Raw genomic sequence first — 17014 nt, forward strand, 5'->3', positions numbered from 1 at the left:
TCAGTGCTGGGATTACAGGCATGTGCCACCACACCCAGCTCGCCCCCTTTATTTCTTTTTACTGTCTCCTTTCAAGCTCCTGCTTTCCGGCTTGCTCTGGGGTAGCACAGTTCGGGGATGGAGACTGGAGTGTCAGGCAGTGTCTCCCTGGGATGCTCTCTTCCAGAGGGTTTGAATCCAAGTTGAAGCCAGGCAGTTCCAGCTCCAGTTCCAGTCCTAACCCCCTGAATAGACAGATCTTAAAGTCCTGTATGTTTGATCTCAAAAATAAAGCCCTGTCCTGTCTGAAGGATTGGATAGAAACTCAGGTAGGTAAATAAATAAATAAATAAATAAATAAATAAATCTGGTAACTACTTGGCGAAGGAGTGCATTATTTACACATAAGGGGCTACTGTGTGTTCCTAAGATTGGTAGAGGCCAAGTGAGAGTACAAATAACTTGGACTCGGAAGCTAATGGAATCTAGGTCCACGACCAGCAATGTGACCTTGTACTGTACTTGCTACTGAACCTTTGGAAATCTGTCTCCTTCAGCTAGCTTGCAGATAACATGCGAAGCACTTGGTAAGGACTCGGTGAATTTTTGCCACTGGTAAATGAGATAATGCACGTCCAGTCCAAAAAGCACGAAGTATTCCATAAACAGAAGCAGTAAGGCCTGGGTTCGAGACTCCAGCAGTTCCCCAGCACCAGCGCCAGTGCCCACGTTAGCAGTGGGTGGGTGAGAAGGGACTGCAGAGAAACTTCTTGTTCTATGGAGCTCCAAATTGGTCCCCAAGTTTGGTGAGAAATGACAGAATCACCACTGCAGCTCCCACTGCCAGGACCGCTTCCACCAGACCAGCAGAGGCCGCCCTTGAGCCCGGGTCAGGACCAACGGCTTGGGTCTAACGCGTACGCTCCCCGCTGCAGCCGCTAGGAGGCGTACGCCCCGCCAGGGTCCTGGTGTGCGCACGCGTAGTTCCCTTCCGGCATCGTCCAGCCCCTCAGCCAGTTACGTTCATGCGCCGTCTTCCGCGCATTCTCTGACGTCAGAGCGGCGGCGAGCCGAGTGGAAGTCCAGCGCGCGGACCGCTAGAGGAAGTGGGGCTGGAGGAAAAGGAGGGGCCGGAAGCGGGGTCAGCCGCGCTACCGCTGGCCGCCCGCGAAACCGGAAAGAGGAGGTGCCGGCTACGCGGGCGTGGCCTCGGGTGGCGGAGGGCTCTGTGATTGGCCGTCGAGTGTGGCGACGGCGACGATTGGCCCCTGAGTGCGGAGCGCGCTGAGACTGGGTGGCGGCCGTTGAAATTCAAATGTCGCGGGCCTGGCGCGGGTCGGGAAGGGGCCCGAGGGAGTGCGCGCGTGCTGTGTGTTGCTATCCGGCTCGCGCGGTCCCGTCAGCCCGGCCCCGTCCTGTCGCATTGCCACTGTTCCCGCGTGGCGATCGACGCGGACATGGAGCCGCAGGTGAGTGCGGGGCTCCGGCAGGGGCGGGGACGGCGGCCCGGAGCGCGAGGCCACGTCCGCCCGCCGCCCCGGCCTCGGCCTCGCCGCCCGCGTCCCGGGCCGTCCGGAAGCTCAGGGTCGGCCTCTCCGCGCCTCCCGTGCGCTCGCGAGCGGGGGGATTCTGAGCTCGAGTCCCTGCTGATCGCGTTGTGCTGCCTGCTTTGTGCCTGGGGTATAGGCGAGGGGAGCAGGAATGGGGTGACCTGGGCCGAAGGACCCCTCGTTCTCTCTGCTGGCCGGAGTTCTCGGGAGATTGTTGCCCGGTAGGAGCGCAGCTGGCTTAGGTCTCCTCTCCTAGGTGACCGCCTGCGCCCCACTACCGTGTGTCCAACCCCTCTCTAGCGGTGGCTGCTGGGTGTGACAGTGCTCTCCTGTTGATCCTTTGTTCACTAGACTTAAACGTTTAGATTCATCCAAAGGCAAGATTCAGCCCGAGGAGAGGCTATGTACGGAAGAGAGGAAAAGTAGGAAAAGCCTTCTCCGATTTATTCACCCGGTATTGACTGAGCATCAACTGTGTGCCAGGCACGGACACGGGTACTAAGGGTATAGCTGTGAACCATACACACCCCGGCCGGCCTTGGGGAGCTGTCGCTCCGCGGAGACACAGCAAATGTAGTAAGTAGATTATGCACCTATTAGAAGGCAGTGAGTTCGGTGGAGAAAAGGAAAAACGCAAGCAGGATGAGGCAGGAGACAGGCCAGCGAGCGGCACGGTGGGGTATTAAATAGGTGGAGGCAGCCACCCCAGAGGTTAGGGCTGGATAAAGACCTGCAGGGGAGGGCAGTGTGCAAGTGGACACTGAGGGAAGGGCAGAAGGAATGTACTAGAGCATTGGCCCTGCCGTGGTGCCGCACGGAGGCCAGAGTGATGGAAGGAGTGACAAAGGGGGAAGTGGTGGGTGGAAAACAGGCGCTGGCGGTTGGGGTTGCTGAAGACGGTTTGCTTCTTACAGGATCCAGTGTGAGGACTTCGATCTTTTTGTTTGGTTTTGCCTTTTGGGGGGGCTGTATTGGGGATTGAACCCAACTGAGCTGCATCCCCAGCCCTATTTTACTTTTTGAGACAGGGTCTTGCTAAATTGCACTTGCTAGTTTTTTTTTTTAATATTATTTTATTGGTACATTTTAGGTGCACTTGCTAGTTTTGAGCTTGTGATCCTCCTGCCCTGGCTCCCGGGGTGCTGGGGTTACAGGCATGTCCTTTCATGTCCCTTCACGCCTGGCTTGCGCAATGGACTTCACTGGCCGCTGTATGGCTACTGGACTGTAAAGCGGTAGGGTAAGGATGGAAGCGAGGAGATCTGTTAGGAGTGCGGCCAATTTTCTCAACTTACGTTTTTAAAAACAATTTTTAATTTTTATTAGTCCATGTTTGCAATACATAGTGATTACATTCATCATGGGGAGTTGGTACATGTTATAACACATCTTCTTTTTACTTCTCCTTCCTCTCCATCTATTTTTTTCTTCCCATGTGCAAAAGATCTATTTCCTCATTTATTATCTTATCTTTTAATTGCTCTTTATTTATACTTTGGGTTTCTCATATAAGAGAAACCATGCATTACTTAAGCTGTGTGACTCATTGATTCCACTTAACATTATGGCCTTGAGGTGCATCTATTTTTCAAATGCCTCAGATTTATCCTTTATAATAGAGTAGTACTCCATTGTGTGAAAATATCACATTTTTAATCCATTCCTCTGTTGATGGACATACAAGCTGCTTCCAAGATTTAGCTATTGAGAATTGTGCTGCTGTAAACATGGGTGTGCATGTATCACTGTCTTTCAAGAAGACACCTAGAAGGGAAATAACTGGGTCAAATGGAATTTCAATTTTAATTTTTTTGGGAATCTCCATAGTGGTTCTACTAGTTTACATTCCCATCAACAATGTAAAATGGATCCTTTTTCCCTACATTCTTGCCAACATCTGTTATTATTTGATTTTTTCTTTTTCTTTCTTTTCTTTTTTTTTTTTCAGGAGCAACCGAGGCAGGGCTTTATTGAGGAAGGAGCTGCCGGGCTGCCTCGAACAATGGCGAGAGAGGATTATTTGATTTTTTGATGATGGCCATTTTTCTGGAGTAAAATGGAATCTCAGCATTTTTTTTTTTGGTACCAGGGATTGAATTCGAGACCTTGTGCTTATGAGGCAGGCTGTGGCACCACTGGGCTAAATCCCCGGCCCTTCACTATTGTTTTAATTTGCATTTCTCTCAAATATGTGAACATTTTTCTATGTATTTATTTGCCATTTGTACTTCTGAGAAGTATCTGTTCTTTTGTTGCTTTTGTTTGTTTTTTAAAGACAGAATCTGGCTATGTAATTCCGGCTGGTCTTGAACTCAGAGCCCAGGCTGGCCTCAAATCATAGGGATCCTCCTGCCTCAGCCTCCCAAGAGTGCTGGGATTTATAGGCGTGGGGCACCATGCCCAGTTCTGTTACCTACTTTTTATTTTTTTAAATACATTTTATTTTATTCCTTCCCCCCATGTTGCCTACTTTTTGATGGGTCTTTTATTGGGGTCTTTTATTTTTGAGTCTTTTATGTATTCTAGATATTATTAACTCTCTGAGATGCAGCTGGCAGAAATGTTTTGCAATTCTGTAAGGTTATTCTCTACTGGTTATTTCCTTTGACATTCAGAATTTTTTAAATTTGATTTTTTTTGCCAGATGTGGTGGTGCACATCTGTAATCCCAGTACTTGGGGAGGCTGAGGCAGGAGGATCACTGTGAGTTCAAGGCCAGCCTGAAATATATAGTGAGACCCTGTCTCAAAAAAAAACAAACAAAAAAACTAAAGATGGGCCAGGGATTTAGCTCAGTGGTTTCATCCCCTCCTGCGCAAGCGCAAGGACCCGAGTTCTATCCCTGGTACCAAAAGAAAAAAACCTAAAGATGGTTTTCTTTAGTTTTGTGAGGAATGCTATTGATACTTTGATTGGGACTGCATTAAATTTATATTTCAGTTTTGGTAATGTGACCATTTTTACAATATTGGTTCTGCCTACCTGGGAACGGGATATCTATTTCTCTCTCTCTCTCTCTCTCTCTCTCTCTCTCTCTCTCTCTCTCTCTCTCTTTCTCTCGACAGGGTCTTGCTATGTAGTGCAGTCTGGCCTTGAACTAACTCTGTAGCCCAGGCTGGCCTCCACCTTGTGGGACTCCTCCTGCCTCAGCCTCCCGAGTGCTGGCATTATAGACATCTGCCACCACACCTGCCACTGTGTCTTTTTTCTTTCTTTTTTCCCTAAAGATTTGTCTATGTTTTGTTTATTCTTTCAAAGAGCCAGCTCTGTGGACTCATTGATCCTTTTTTCTTTTTTTCTTTTTGGTAACGGGGATTGAACTCAGGACCTTGCGCTTGCAAGGCAGGCGTGGGACCAAGCTAAATCCCCAGCCCTGATCCTTTTCTTTGTATTTTTTAAAAAAATTTTAATTTCATTAATGTCTGCCCTGATCTTATAATTTCTAAAAAGATACTGTTAAATGTCACCTGGGAGTTCACATCACCTCAGATGAGACCCACAGGAGTGACGATCTTGATCACACATGATGGTGCCTTAGGGAGGGTGGGTGCGTGGAAGAAGCAGTAACAAATGTTTAGATTCTGGATGTATCTTTTTCTTTAGGGTGTGGTGGGGCCAGGCTCTTCTGGTACAGTTCAGGCCGGCGCTGTGAGTTTGTCCGTAACCCAGCCTGGTCTGAAATGTGCAGTACTCTTGCCTCAGCCTCCTGAGTGCCTGGATTGCACCTGTAATCCGTGCCTGGCTCTAGATTCTGAACATGTCTTGATGGTAGAGTCCCCATGCTTTGCTGACAGATGAGATGTATTTAAGAGAGAAGCTGAAGTTCAAGGCCAGCCTGAATTACTTATCAAGACCCTGTCTCAAAAAAAAAGAGAGACAGAGAGACGGAATGTGGTAGCAAACGCCTGTAATCCCAGCACTGTACAAGGCTGAGGCTTGAGGATTGCAAGTCTGAGCCCAGATTGGGCAATTTAGTGATTTAGCGAGATGCCAACTAAAAGTAAAAAGGGGGCTGTAGGGAGATTGGGAATGTAGCTCAGTGCAAAGGCCCTGGGTTTAGTCCCAAGGGTGGGGAACGAAAGAGAGAGAGGACTCTGGGCTTTTTGGCTTGAGCGACTGAAAGGTAAAGTTATTATCAAGTGAGATGGAGAATCTGAGGTATGGGCTGGGATAGAAATTTGACAGCTCTCAGCACGTCCGTGATAGACGGAGCCGTGGGAGGATGGGAGTCTGGACAGCGTCAGAGACAGTCGGTGCAGCTGGAGCTGAGGAGGAGCCACCAGCAGGACAGCCCGGAAGGGGTTTCCTAAAAGAATAGCAAGCGATTGCGTTGCATGCTGCTTGATGGGTCAAGAGCCGTGAAGATGAAGCCCTGCTTAGCAGCGTGAAGTTTCCGGTACACTTGCATGGCACTTCGGTGGGATGTGGGAATGAAAGCCTGGTCAGAATGGAAGGAGGAGAGCAGAGGACACGTGAAAACTGCAGACTCCGTTTGAGGCGCTTTATTGCCGCGGGTGGCGAGGAAAAAGCGTCGGGGTTGGCAGGGGAAGGCAGTCCACAGACTCTGGGTTAGGAGCGCACGTGGTGCACGATGACTGGAACGCGCCGTGTGTAAAGTTGGCATGGGGCAGAGAAGGAGGTGCTGAGTGCGGGGAGGCTGGGGCCAGGGCACTGGGAGGGCTTGTCCAGGAGCAGCCCCCGCCCAGACCTCGTGGGGTGATCGAGAAATATGGCAAATACTAATTTTTTTTAATTGAGGGAGGGAAGTAAAAAGAATTAAGATGTAGGGCCGGGTATTTAGCTCAGTGGTTCTGGCACCTGCCTCTCAAGCGCAAGGTCCCGCGTTTGATCCCCGGTACCAAAAACAAAAAAGAATTAAGATGTGTTATGTGCATGTACCAACTCCCAACAATGATACTGCAAACATGTACTAACACATGTTTTGTAATTTAAAAAATGGGCTGCAGTGAAAGCCACATTGCCACCAACCCCACTACAAAATCCTCCCTCTAGTTTCAAACACAATTATCTCATCATTCTTGCCACTTTCTGAAGCACTTCTGAAATCTTCTTTCCCAAGTGTCTTAGTTCTGCTGTTGTGGCTGCCTGAATGTCCTGAATCAATTAAAAACATTTATTTTTCAAGGGTTTTTTGGGGTTTTTTGCGGGGGGGGGGTACCGGAGATCAAACTGAGGACCTTGCACTTGTGAGGCAGGAGGTGGAACCTCTGAGCTAAATCCCTGGCCTTTTTTCAAGGTTATTTTGACTTTGGGGAAGAGCCAGAGTCACATGGTGGCAGGTGGGTGAATAAGGGGAGAGGTCGCTCTACTGGCCAGGGTTTACAAGCCTGCCTTACTGTCGGATGGCATTTGGAAGCGTCCACGCATCTTTACCACATCTGGGACAGGCACCGAAGAGGGCTTCACAGCTGCTCTTGCTCACCCGCTGTTCAGGGGTCGGTGAATGTGTAATCTAGCAGGCCTGTGCTTATGCTTCTCTTTCTGGAAGGTTGGGGATCACTGTGTCCAGTTCGATTTCAGTATAAATTCTGAGGAGATAGCTCTGTAGTAGATCTACTGTGGTAGTGTAGAGAGTACGGGTTATAAAAATTTTCATGTCTGATGTTGAAATACTTAATAAAAATTTAATTTTAGTAATATATTTGATTAACTTAAAATAAGTATTCTGTGCACATTTCTACAGGTAGCAGGAAACAAACAGTAGCAGGAAAAAAAATGCCACCTCCTTTTTGCCCTTTTCTATTTGAATAGTTTGGATGTGTTACAATGTGAATATTCCTCCATAGAGGGACATTTACTTCCTTTTTAGTTTTCCATTTCCATTAGCCCGTGTTTGCAGGACATAAGGGTCCCACTCACTGTGGGATGTTGGTCCCTGCACATAACGCATCTCAGTTCCCTCCACCTCCCCTTATTTTGCCAGCATCAAATTCATTTCTTTTTTTTTTTTTTTGTACCAGGAATCAAACTCGGGTCCTTGCGCCGGCACAGCAGGCAGCAAAACCACTGAGCTAAATCCCTGGCCCTCAAATTCATTTCTTTATCCTGAAGTCCTTATGAGGTTAATCATCATACACACAGATTAACAGCCAGGCTAATGGGCCAAAAACAGGACATCTAATTTCATGCCTTCACAAAGCATCTGTGTAGCAGACGTTATGCTAAATGCTTTGGCTGTCCAGCCGTGAACAAAGCAGTTGAGTTGTTGTGGTACTCACAGTCTAATGTAGGAAAAGAGATAAACGAGACCAAACCAATGGCATAAGGTGCTTCATAGTTTTCTCTGTAGTGAGGCTCTGAAGATATATTCTTGAATATATCTTTTTTTTCTTGGTATCAGACATTTCTTTCTTTTATTTCTTTATTTATTTTTAATATATCTTATTGTATTACAGTCACTCAAACTGTCTTTCTCAGGGCCAGGGATTTAGCTCAGTGGCACTGTATCTGCCTTTCCAGCGCAAGGTTCTGAGTTCGATCCCCAGTACCAAAAACAAAACAAAAACTGTCTTTCCCAGTGGGAACTTAGACTTGGAACTTAAAGATCAGCAGAGGGGGCCGGGGATTTTTTCAGTGGCATTGCATCTGCCTCATAAGTGAAAGATCCTGAGTTCGATCCCCAGTACAAAAAGAAAAAGATGAAAACAAAGCTTTTGTACATAGGGAGGGGAGGGAGGTTGAGGGAGGGAATGGGATAAAATAAAATTTATTTTTAAAAAATTAACTCTTCAGATATTCTTTAATCTCCCTATATTACTCCTTCTTTGTTTTTTGAGGCAAGGTCTCACTTTGTAGTTCAGGCTGGCTTTGAACTCACTATGTAGCTCAGGCTGGGCTCAAACTTGTGGGGATCCTCCTGCCTCAGCCTCCCGAGTTACCGGGATTGCAGGTGTGTGCCGCCACCACACCTGGGCCTCTGGTTGCCTTTTCCTAGCTGATGGCCCTTTGATCCGGCGCCTTCCTGTCCTCATCTGCAGACAGTTAATCTAGTACCTCCCCAGCGGGCTTCTGTAGTGGGGCGTAAGCTGGCTCCGTCCAGCCTGTCCTCCATCGCGCACATTAGGGGCCCAGCCCCAGCGGAAGGGGCTGTTGGTTTCCTCACCAGACAGTACGAGTTTGAGGTTTGCTTTCTAGAAAGAGTGTCCAAGGGTGTCTCTTGTTTGATCCCACCCGAAAAGGCAGCTCAGGTCCTTTCAGCTTTCTCCCTCAGAGGCCCTCCCTTCAAGTTGGGCCCCCTCTGCCCGAGCTGCCCGCGCTGGGCACAGACGGTACTCAGCTCCTGCCCCTGGGCTGAGGCTGGGTGCTGGGTGCTGGGGCCAGGGCCGGAAGGTGGTTTCTAGCCCGGCCTGGTCTTGAGGTTCCCTTTCCCATCAGAGGTCCCCGCTGGCGGAAGTGAAGGGGAACGTCCAGCCGAAGGTGCCCCCGCCCCCGGCGCCCTCCCGACTGCCCCTCTCGGGAAGCAGGCTCAAGCGGGGTCCTGAGCCCATGGAGAGCGCCTCAGAGCCTGCCAAGGTGAGCTGGGGAGCTGGGCGCGTGTCTGGGGGGGTGTGAGGAGGGAGCCCACCGCCCTCATCTCTCCCCAGAAACGGACACGAGGCCTGGGCACAGCGCCCCAAACTGACACTTCACGCCCAAGAGCGCCTCGCCTCAGCACAGCGCCACAGCGCCACAGTCAGGCTGCAGGTGGGCGCGGGGCGGGCCGGGGCGGGGCGGGGCGGGCCTGCTCTCCACTCCCCCTTCCCCCTTCCTGGCAGCCTGCATCTATCTGCTCTGGATCAGGTAGTGATACCGCACTTGGTTCACTGTTCCAAAGGCACAAAGATCGTTAGGCAGGGACGTTTCCTTCTTGTCCTTGTGCCTTGGCTACCTAGTTCCCCTTCCCAGAGGAAACCGAGGGTCCCTCTAGGGAAGTCCTTTTTTGGGGGTGGATGGGAAGCGGGCAGTCTCACTAGGTAGCCCAGGTTGGCCCTGAACTTGATCCTTATGCTTCAGCCTCCCCAGTGCTGGGGTTACGGTGTACCCCACCACATCCGGGTCTTCAAGGGAAATTCCCTTTGTGTTCAAGCAAATATGGACATCACCCCCCTTTTCCCTACAGATAGTGTCCTTTCACACATGGTCTTGCCTCCCTCCTCATTCTACTCACGGAACTCCAACTTGCACCTTGGTTTAGGAGTCATTTCTGGTCCTAGCAGGGAGGCCAGTGAGAGCTGGCCAGACTTAGGGACAAAGGAACTTATCTTATTTCCAGTCCTCAGAAAAAGCACCTCGCTAGCTGGGCATGGTGCTGCATGCCTGTGATCTCAGCCCTCTTGGAGGATGGGGTGGGGAGAGTGTGAGTGTAAGGACGGCCTGGAGTACATAGTAAGACCCCTGTCTCCCCCACCAAAAGAAGCCCAAACGAAACACTCCTCCCTGTTCCGGCTCAGCAGTCCATGCATCCACTTTTCCTCTCCCCGTGCTGCAGCTCAGAGATTTCCCAGGAAGACAGGACCCTTCCCCCCAGCCCCAGGTAATAGCTGCTGCCGTGTGGAGGGAGGAGGGGTGGGGGACGCTGGCGCTGTCATCTCTTGTCAACGCCTCGATTCCTTAGCACCGAAGAACCAGAAGCCGGTCCCCACTGTTCCTGCCCAGAAGCCTGCCGGTAGGTGATAGACACGACCCGGGGTAGGGAAAAGTCCTCCTGTCTCCTGCCCGTGTGGCGGAGGGAGGAGAGTGAAGACTGCAGACCTCTGTGTTTCTGTGCCCATCAGCATCCGCTGCTCCTGCAGCAGGAGGCAAGAAACCCGGCAAACGTCCTGCCTGGGACCTAAAGGGCCAGTTATGCGACGTCAGGGCAGAGCTGCAGTGCTGCCGAGAGAAGACACAAACGCTGGACCGGGAGAATCAGCAGCTTCGGGACCAGCTCCAAGAGGCCCAGCAGCAGGCCCAGGCCCTGGGGGCAGAGCGCTGCAGCCTGGAGGGGGAGCTGGCCCGGGTTCAGGCCCAGGCTGAGCAGGGCCAGCGGGAGCTGGGGAGTCTGCGAGCCCGAGTCCTGGAGCTAGAGGAGCGGCTGGGCATGCAGGAGGGCTTGGTGCACATGCTGCAGAGGGAACAGCTGGAGCTGCAGGAGGAGCGGAGGACCCTGGCCACCCGGTTGGAGGAGCAGGAAGTGAGCAGCGCTCCCGATGCCAGCCCCAGTCCACTCTGCCCCTGGCCCTGGCTCACCTGTCCCTTCTCCCTGTGCCTCCTGTGTCCTGTCTCAGCCCACCCTTCCCTCCATCCTCAGGTCCCCGGCCAGTCACAAACCCTGTGGTGCGTACTCTCCTTCTCCCTGGGTCCACTGGACTTGCTGGTGGACTCCAGTGAGGCTGGATGACATGCAGACCCTTGAGTAACTCAGCTGTCCTGGCATTTTGCACATGCGCTCCCCTTTCTGGAATGTTTTTTCGGTGCAGCCCACCCTTCCCAACGTGGGTGTCAGCCTAGATAACATCTTCCTGGTTCCCCTCCTGGATAAACCCACAGCACTTTCTATCCTAGTACTGATTCCCTCTTGCCTGTCCTTCTCTTCATTTTGCAATGCTGGGATGCACCCCAGGGCTGACACATGCTAGGCAAGTGCTCTACCACTGAGCTACATCCCAGGCCCTGCTTCTGTTTTCCTGTCCTCTCTTTACCAGGCTGTGACGTCCTTGGGGCCAGGGACCCCCCCTTACCCCGCCTTAGCCACATGATTGGTTGGTTGCATCTCACCGTCTGTGTTCCTTCTGGGCAGAGGAGGCTGCAGGCATCAGAAGCAGCTCTGTCGCATAGCCAGGCAGAGGCGGAGTCTCTGCGGCAGGAGACTGTGGCCCAGGCAGCCTTACTGGCCGAGCGAGGAGACCGGCTCCACGGGCTGGAGATGGAGCGCCGGCGGCTGCACAACCAACTACAGGAACTCAAGGGCAACATCCGGGTATTCTGCCGGGTCCGCCCTGTTCTCGCAGGGGAGCCCACCCCACCCCCTGGCTTCCTCTTGTTTCCCCCAGGCCCTGGAGGGCCCTCCGATCTCCCCACCCGCCTTAGCCTCTCGCGGTCTGATGATCGGCGCGCGACCCTGACTGGGGCGCCAGCCCCGCCTACCCGTCATGACTTCTCCTTTGACCGCGTGTTCCCACCGAAAAGTGGGCAGGACGAAGTGTTTGAAGAGATCGCCATGCTTGTCCAGTCGGCCCTGGATGGCTACCCAGTGTGCATCTTTGCCTACGGCCAGACGGGAAGTGGCAAGACCTTCACAATGGAGGGAGGGCCTGAGGGAGACCCCCAGCTGGAGGGGCTGATCCCTCGGGCCCTGCGGCATCTCTTCTCGGTGGCTGAGGAGATGAGCAGCCAAGGCTGGACTTACAGCTTTGTGGCGAGCTATGTAGAGATCTACAACGAGACTGTCCGGGACCTGCTAGCCACTGGGTCCCGCAAGGGCCAAGGGGGCGAGTGTGAGATCCGCCGGGCAGGACCCGAGAGCGAGGAGCTTACCGTCACCAATGCACGCTACGTCCCTGTCTCCTGTGAGAGAGAGGTGCAGACCCATGGCCCAGCAACTGGAGCGCGGGGGAGTGGGAGCAAGAAGGGCGGGGTGAGGGCAGCTGTGGGCCTTTAGCTGAGTCCCTTCACTGACTAAGAAGAAAGCTCCGTGGGATGGTGCTGGGCTACTGCCCTGTCTGACCTCCATGCTGACTTCTGTCTGCTTCCCCCTTGCTGCTCCCCACCTCTAGGTGCGGGCCTTACTTCGGCTGGCCCACCAGAACCGGGCCGTGGCCCGCACAGCCTACAATGAGCGGTCGTCCCGCAGCCACAGCGTGTTCCAGCTGCAGATTTCTGGGGAGCACGCTGCCCGGGGCCTGCAGTGCGGGGCTCCCCTCAACCTTGTGGACCTGGCTGGCAGTGAGCGGCTGGACCCCAGCCTGGCCCTTGGCCCGGGGGAGCGAGACCGCCTGCGGGAGACACAGGCCATCAACAGCAGCCTGTCCACCCTGGGGCTGGTCATCATGGCCCTGAGCAACAAGGTGGGACCAGGCCCAGGGCCAATTGGGGCGAACAGGGGTGGGTGGCCTGCAGAGCCCTGTGCCATCCTGACAGCCTGCTCCCTGCATCCCCCAGGAGCCCCACGTTCCCTACCGGAACAGCAAGCTCACCTACCTGCTGCAGAACTCTCTGGGCGGCAGTGCTAAGATGTGAGTGAGGAGCGCAGGTGGGAGGGAGGGGTCTGGCCCGACCCGAGATGGGGTGCAGGGAGCAGTGCTGGCCTGGCTGCTCTGCTGAGCTCAGGTGCCGGTCTCTTCACAGGCTCATGTTTGTGAACATTTCCCCCCTAGAAGAGAACGTCTCTGAGTCCCTCAACTCTCTGCGCTTTGCCTCCAAGGTGCGTTTCCCACCACACCCAGGCCCTGTTGAGACCCCTGTGGTTAGAGGCATCTCCATCCCTGCTCCTCTGTCCTCAACCGGGGGCACGTTTATCCAGAAAGGGTTACATCCACCAGGCATCTGGCACTGTGTGTGTGGTACCGGGCACGGACCCGAGTTGCACACACTAAGCTACACACCCCCCCCCAGGCCCTTTCTTTATTTTTGAGACAGGGTCTTGGTAAGTTGCCCAAACCGGCCTCAAATTTACAGCTCTCCTGCCTTAGTCTCACCAATAGCTGGGATTACAGGCTTGTACCATCACACCCAGCCACTTGACTATTGGCTTTTGAATTTTTGAAAAAATTGGTGGCTAAATGGTCAAAATGATATATTAAAAAACAAGATATATGGATATTCTTACCTCCTATGTAGATATGTACTTCTGTACTTATTTGTTTTGTGCAGCGAAACAGCCCCATGAGCCAGGTATGATGCATTGCATGTCTGTAATCCCAGCACTCTGGGAGGCTGAAGCAGGAAGATTGCACACTCAAGACCAGCCCGGGCAACTTAGTAACGCAGTAGAGCCTGCCTCAGAATAAAGTGAAAAGGACAGGGAAGGCAGCTCACTGCAAAGGCTCCGGGCTGATCCTCAGTACTGGGTGGGGGCAGGCTCAGGGCTGCACCCCATCAGCACTTGGGGCTCCTCACATTATTTTTAGGTTTGTTTGGGACCCTGGATACAGACACTGAAGTTTATCCACCAGTTCCCTCTGCTGGACACTGGGATTGTCTCCATCACTTTCTGTTATAAACAAGGCCACACCAGTGAACCTTGGCACTTGTTGCAATCTGAGTTTTCCATTACGTCCCACTTTCTAGGCCAGTGCTTTCTGAAGTGAGCTAGCGAAGCAAAGGAGGCGCACAGGGCTATCTCGAGCACCCCCCAAGGCTCAGCCTGGGCCCTTGAGTTCCCAAGGAGATTTCGCGCTCCTTCCCCTGGGCTTGAGCAAGTCAGGGAGTTTCTTTACAGCTGCAGGTGTGTGTGTAGGGGGGATCCCTTGGTCTCCCCTTTTCCCGAGGGTGGGGCTTTCCATGGGTTCTGCCTTCAATGGGGTCTGATCCGGGCTGCCTGTCCCGTGCCGGGCCTTCCCCGCCTTCAGTGCTGCTGCCGCCGCGGCCCCCGAGCCCCTCTGCTCATCCACTCTGGTCAGGTTCACCCCATGATCTGAAAGCTCAATTAAAAGGGCAGCGCTGGGTTCCCCCAGCACGCTCTTCATGCCTTGTGCCTGGTAAGCACGTGCTGCACCACTGACCCTAACTTTTTATTAACATTATGTTAACACCAGGACTGTATTTTACACATTAGGTTTGTTCAAATTCAAGTCAGGATGCCAGGGAGGGCCACTCGGTTCGGTTGGAACATCGCAAGTTTATTTTAATCTGTAACAGGCCTCTCACTTCTCTTCTATACTTGCTGAAGAAGTAAGGTCCCGTCTCCCAGTGAGTCCACCACGGTCTCGGTTTTGACTGGTTGCTTCCTCTCCCCTCATACTTTTTTTACCTAGTAGTTAGATTGAGAGGTTTGGTTAAATCTTAAATTCTAGGTTAAATTTCTTGGCAAGAAAAGTTAGTAGATAGTACACTTCTTGTCCTGTCATACCAGAAAGCACCTAGCATCCAGTTCTGCTTTTTTGGTCTCTTGTTGTTATGACAGGGTCTTGCTGTGTAATCCAGGCTGGCATTGAACTCACAGCAGTCCTCTGGCCTCATGGATTACAGGCCTGGATGCCCAGCTAGTTCTACTTCTATCTTTGATTTGTTTTTGTATTTTTTTTGGGTACCAGGGATCAAACTTGGGTCCTTGCACTTGTGGGCCAGGCAGCGGAACCACTGAGCTAAATCCCCAGCCCTGTTTTTGTTTTTTTGAGACAGGGTCTTGGGGCCCGGGATTTCTCTCAGTGGTTCCACTGCCTGCCTAGCAAGCGTAAGGTTCCAAGTTCGATCCCCTGTACCAAAAAAAAAAGAGAGATAGGGTCTCACTGTGTAGTTCAGGCTGGCCTCAAACTCACAGGAATCCTCTTGCCTCAGCCTCCAAGCCCTGGGATTACAGGCTTGTGACATGCCTGGCTCTGCTTCTGATACAAATACTGATCGTCAGATTTGGGTGTTATCAACCTGATCCATTTAAAAGCTCAGTTGAAGGGCTGGAGATTTAGCTCAGTGGCACTGAACCTGCCTTAAAAGCGCAGGGTCCTGAGTTCCATCCCTGGAACAAAAAAAAACCCTCAGTTGACTTTCACCCTAATTATAACAAATGATGATCATATCTAGATCTATTTCACATTAAAATGGTTATTTTCTAATTTTAGTTCTCCATTGGTAATATTTTCTAGTCTATTGCACAATAGCATTGTCTTTAAAAAGTATATATAAGGCCAGAGATTTACCTCAGTGGTTCTGCCACCTGCCTCGAAAGCGCAAGGTCCTGAGTTTGATCCCCAGTACAAAAAAAAAAAAGTATATACCTTAACTAAAAAATATTTTGCTAGAAAGCAAAAGTGGTAACAATCACCTGATCTGTTGAAAAAATGGCACCAGTAGACTTCCTTGATGTAGGATTGCCACAAACCTTCTCTTTGTAAAAAAACAACACATTCTCTGTGAAGTGCAGTAATGCAGTAAAATGAGGCATGCCTGTATTTGGTTACTCTGAGATTCGGCCCATATAAGAAAAGAAAGATGCAAGATTCTGTTTTAATTCTCAGCGCTGAGTTGATATCCCAGCAACTGGAAAGACTTGCGTTTTATGGGGGTGAGGGTACCATTTTACAGATGCTTCTATATTTCATGTACCAATCTTACGGTCATTCTTTCTCATATTCAGATTGCTCCACTTTTGGCCATAAAATGGTACCCTCACCCCCATAAAACTCAAGTCTTTCCAGTTGCTGGGATAGCAACTCAGCGCTGAGAATTAAAACAGAATCTTGCATCTTTCTTTTCTTATATGGGCCGAATCTCAGAGTAACCAAATACAGGCATGCCTCATTTTACTGCATTACTGCACTTCAGTTTTTGGGTGGTGGTGGGGATCGAGCCCAGGGCCTTCCACATGCTAGGCTGCATCCCCAACCTGTATGTCCTTTTTTGACCTTACCCAGAGTTGAACCCAGGACCTTCTCGTGGAGCCACGCCCCCAGCCCTTTAACACCAAATTGAGACAGGTTTTTCTAAATCATTACATTGCCCTGGCTGGGTTCCAACTTGTGATCTTCCTGCCTCAGCCCCCCGGAGTGCTCAGGTTACAGCCATGTGCTATTGTGCTGGACTGTTTTTGCATCCTTTAAACAACCCTAGTAGTGTGTTTCAGATTCCTCTTATTCCTTGCCTCCTCCAGACTTGGGATGAGCCCCAGTTCCTGAATGCACATTAGTATTTTGTCTAGGCTGTTTTAGAATGGGAGGGCTTTGGGGTCTCCAGTCAGGGAATTGCCAGAGATGGGACCCCTCGGTGCTTCTCTGTCTTCCTAGTAGAGATACCTTTTCTGTCTTCCATCTCTTCTGGGCTTTCCTGATTCCTCCAGACCTAGAAGCTGTAGTAGAGCTAACTGCAGAGGGAGCAGCTGAACTTGGGAAAGTTGTTCTCAGGGTTACTCTGCAAACTTAAAACTCCTGTCTAACCTCTTGTCCCCAGGTGAACCAGTGTGTTATTGGTACTGCTCAGGCCAACAAGAGGTGAAGATGGATCCAGATCTTCTATGTGTTTTGTCTGTGTGTCTGTACTGGGAGGGGACAGATTTCTGAGGGAGGATTTGGTGGGTGAAGGCCGCTATATACTTGGCTTATCAAATAAAGAACGGTGCCGGGCGTGGTGGCACACACCTGTGATCCCAGCACGTGGGAAGCTGAGGCAGGAGGATCGCCACGAATCTAAGGCCAGCCTGCATTACATAGTGAGCTCAAGACCAGCCTGGACTACGCATGGAGACCCTGTCTCAAAAAACAAAAATATTAGTTGCTTCCCCCCACCCCCGCCAGTTGCTCTTTAAATAAAGGTTTTATTAGCAGTTGCCAGAGGAGGAAGGCATTTTTTCCGTG

At 51.5% G+C, this 17014-nt stretch overlaps 1 protein-coding gene across 7 annotated transcripts; it reads left to right on the forward strand.

Moving 5' to 3' along the window:
- Positions 1–1214: 1214 nt before the first annotated feature.
- Positions 1215–16986, forward strand: Kifc1 (kinesin family member C1). Of its 7 annotated transcripts, none has more exons than XM_004846801.4 (11): positions 1215–1448; positions 8925–9062; positions 9134–9233; positions 10018–10062; positions 10144–10194; positions 10304–10701; positions 11308–12087; positions 12284–12574; positions 12669–12742; positions 12855–12930; positions 16611–16986. In XM_004846801.4, the coding sequence occupies exons 1-11, from the start codon at positions 1437–1439 to the stop codon at positions 16653–16655; spliced, it is 2010 nt and encodes a 669-aa protein (XP_004846858.2). In that variant the 5' UTR covers positions 1215–1436; the 3' UTR covers positions 16656–16986. The 7 variants fall into 7 exon arrangements, with proteins under 7 accessions (XP_004846858.2, XP_087066598.1, XP_012928455.1 ...); XM_087210472.1 differs by adding an exon at positions 3478–5925 and having other exon boundaries at positions 1262–1448; positions 9943–10194; XM_013073001.3 differs by having other exon boundaries at positions 1263–1448; positions 9943–10062.
- Positions 16987–17014: the final 28 nt, after the last annotated feature.

Source organism: Heterocephalus glaber, unplaced genomic scaffold (assembly GCF_053883595.1).
Source record: "Heterocephalus glaber isolate CG9 unplaced genomic scaffold, H.glaber_assembly_v1.0 deba00001141, whole genome shotgun sequence".
In the NCBI taxonomy this organism is placed as follows: domain Eukaryota; kingdom Metazoa; phylum Chordata; class Mammalia; order Rodentia; family Bathyergidae; genus Heterocephalus; species Heterocephalus glaber.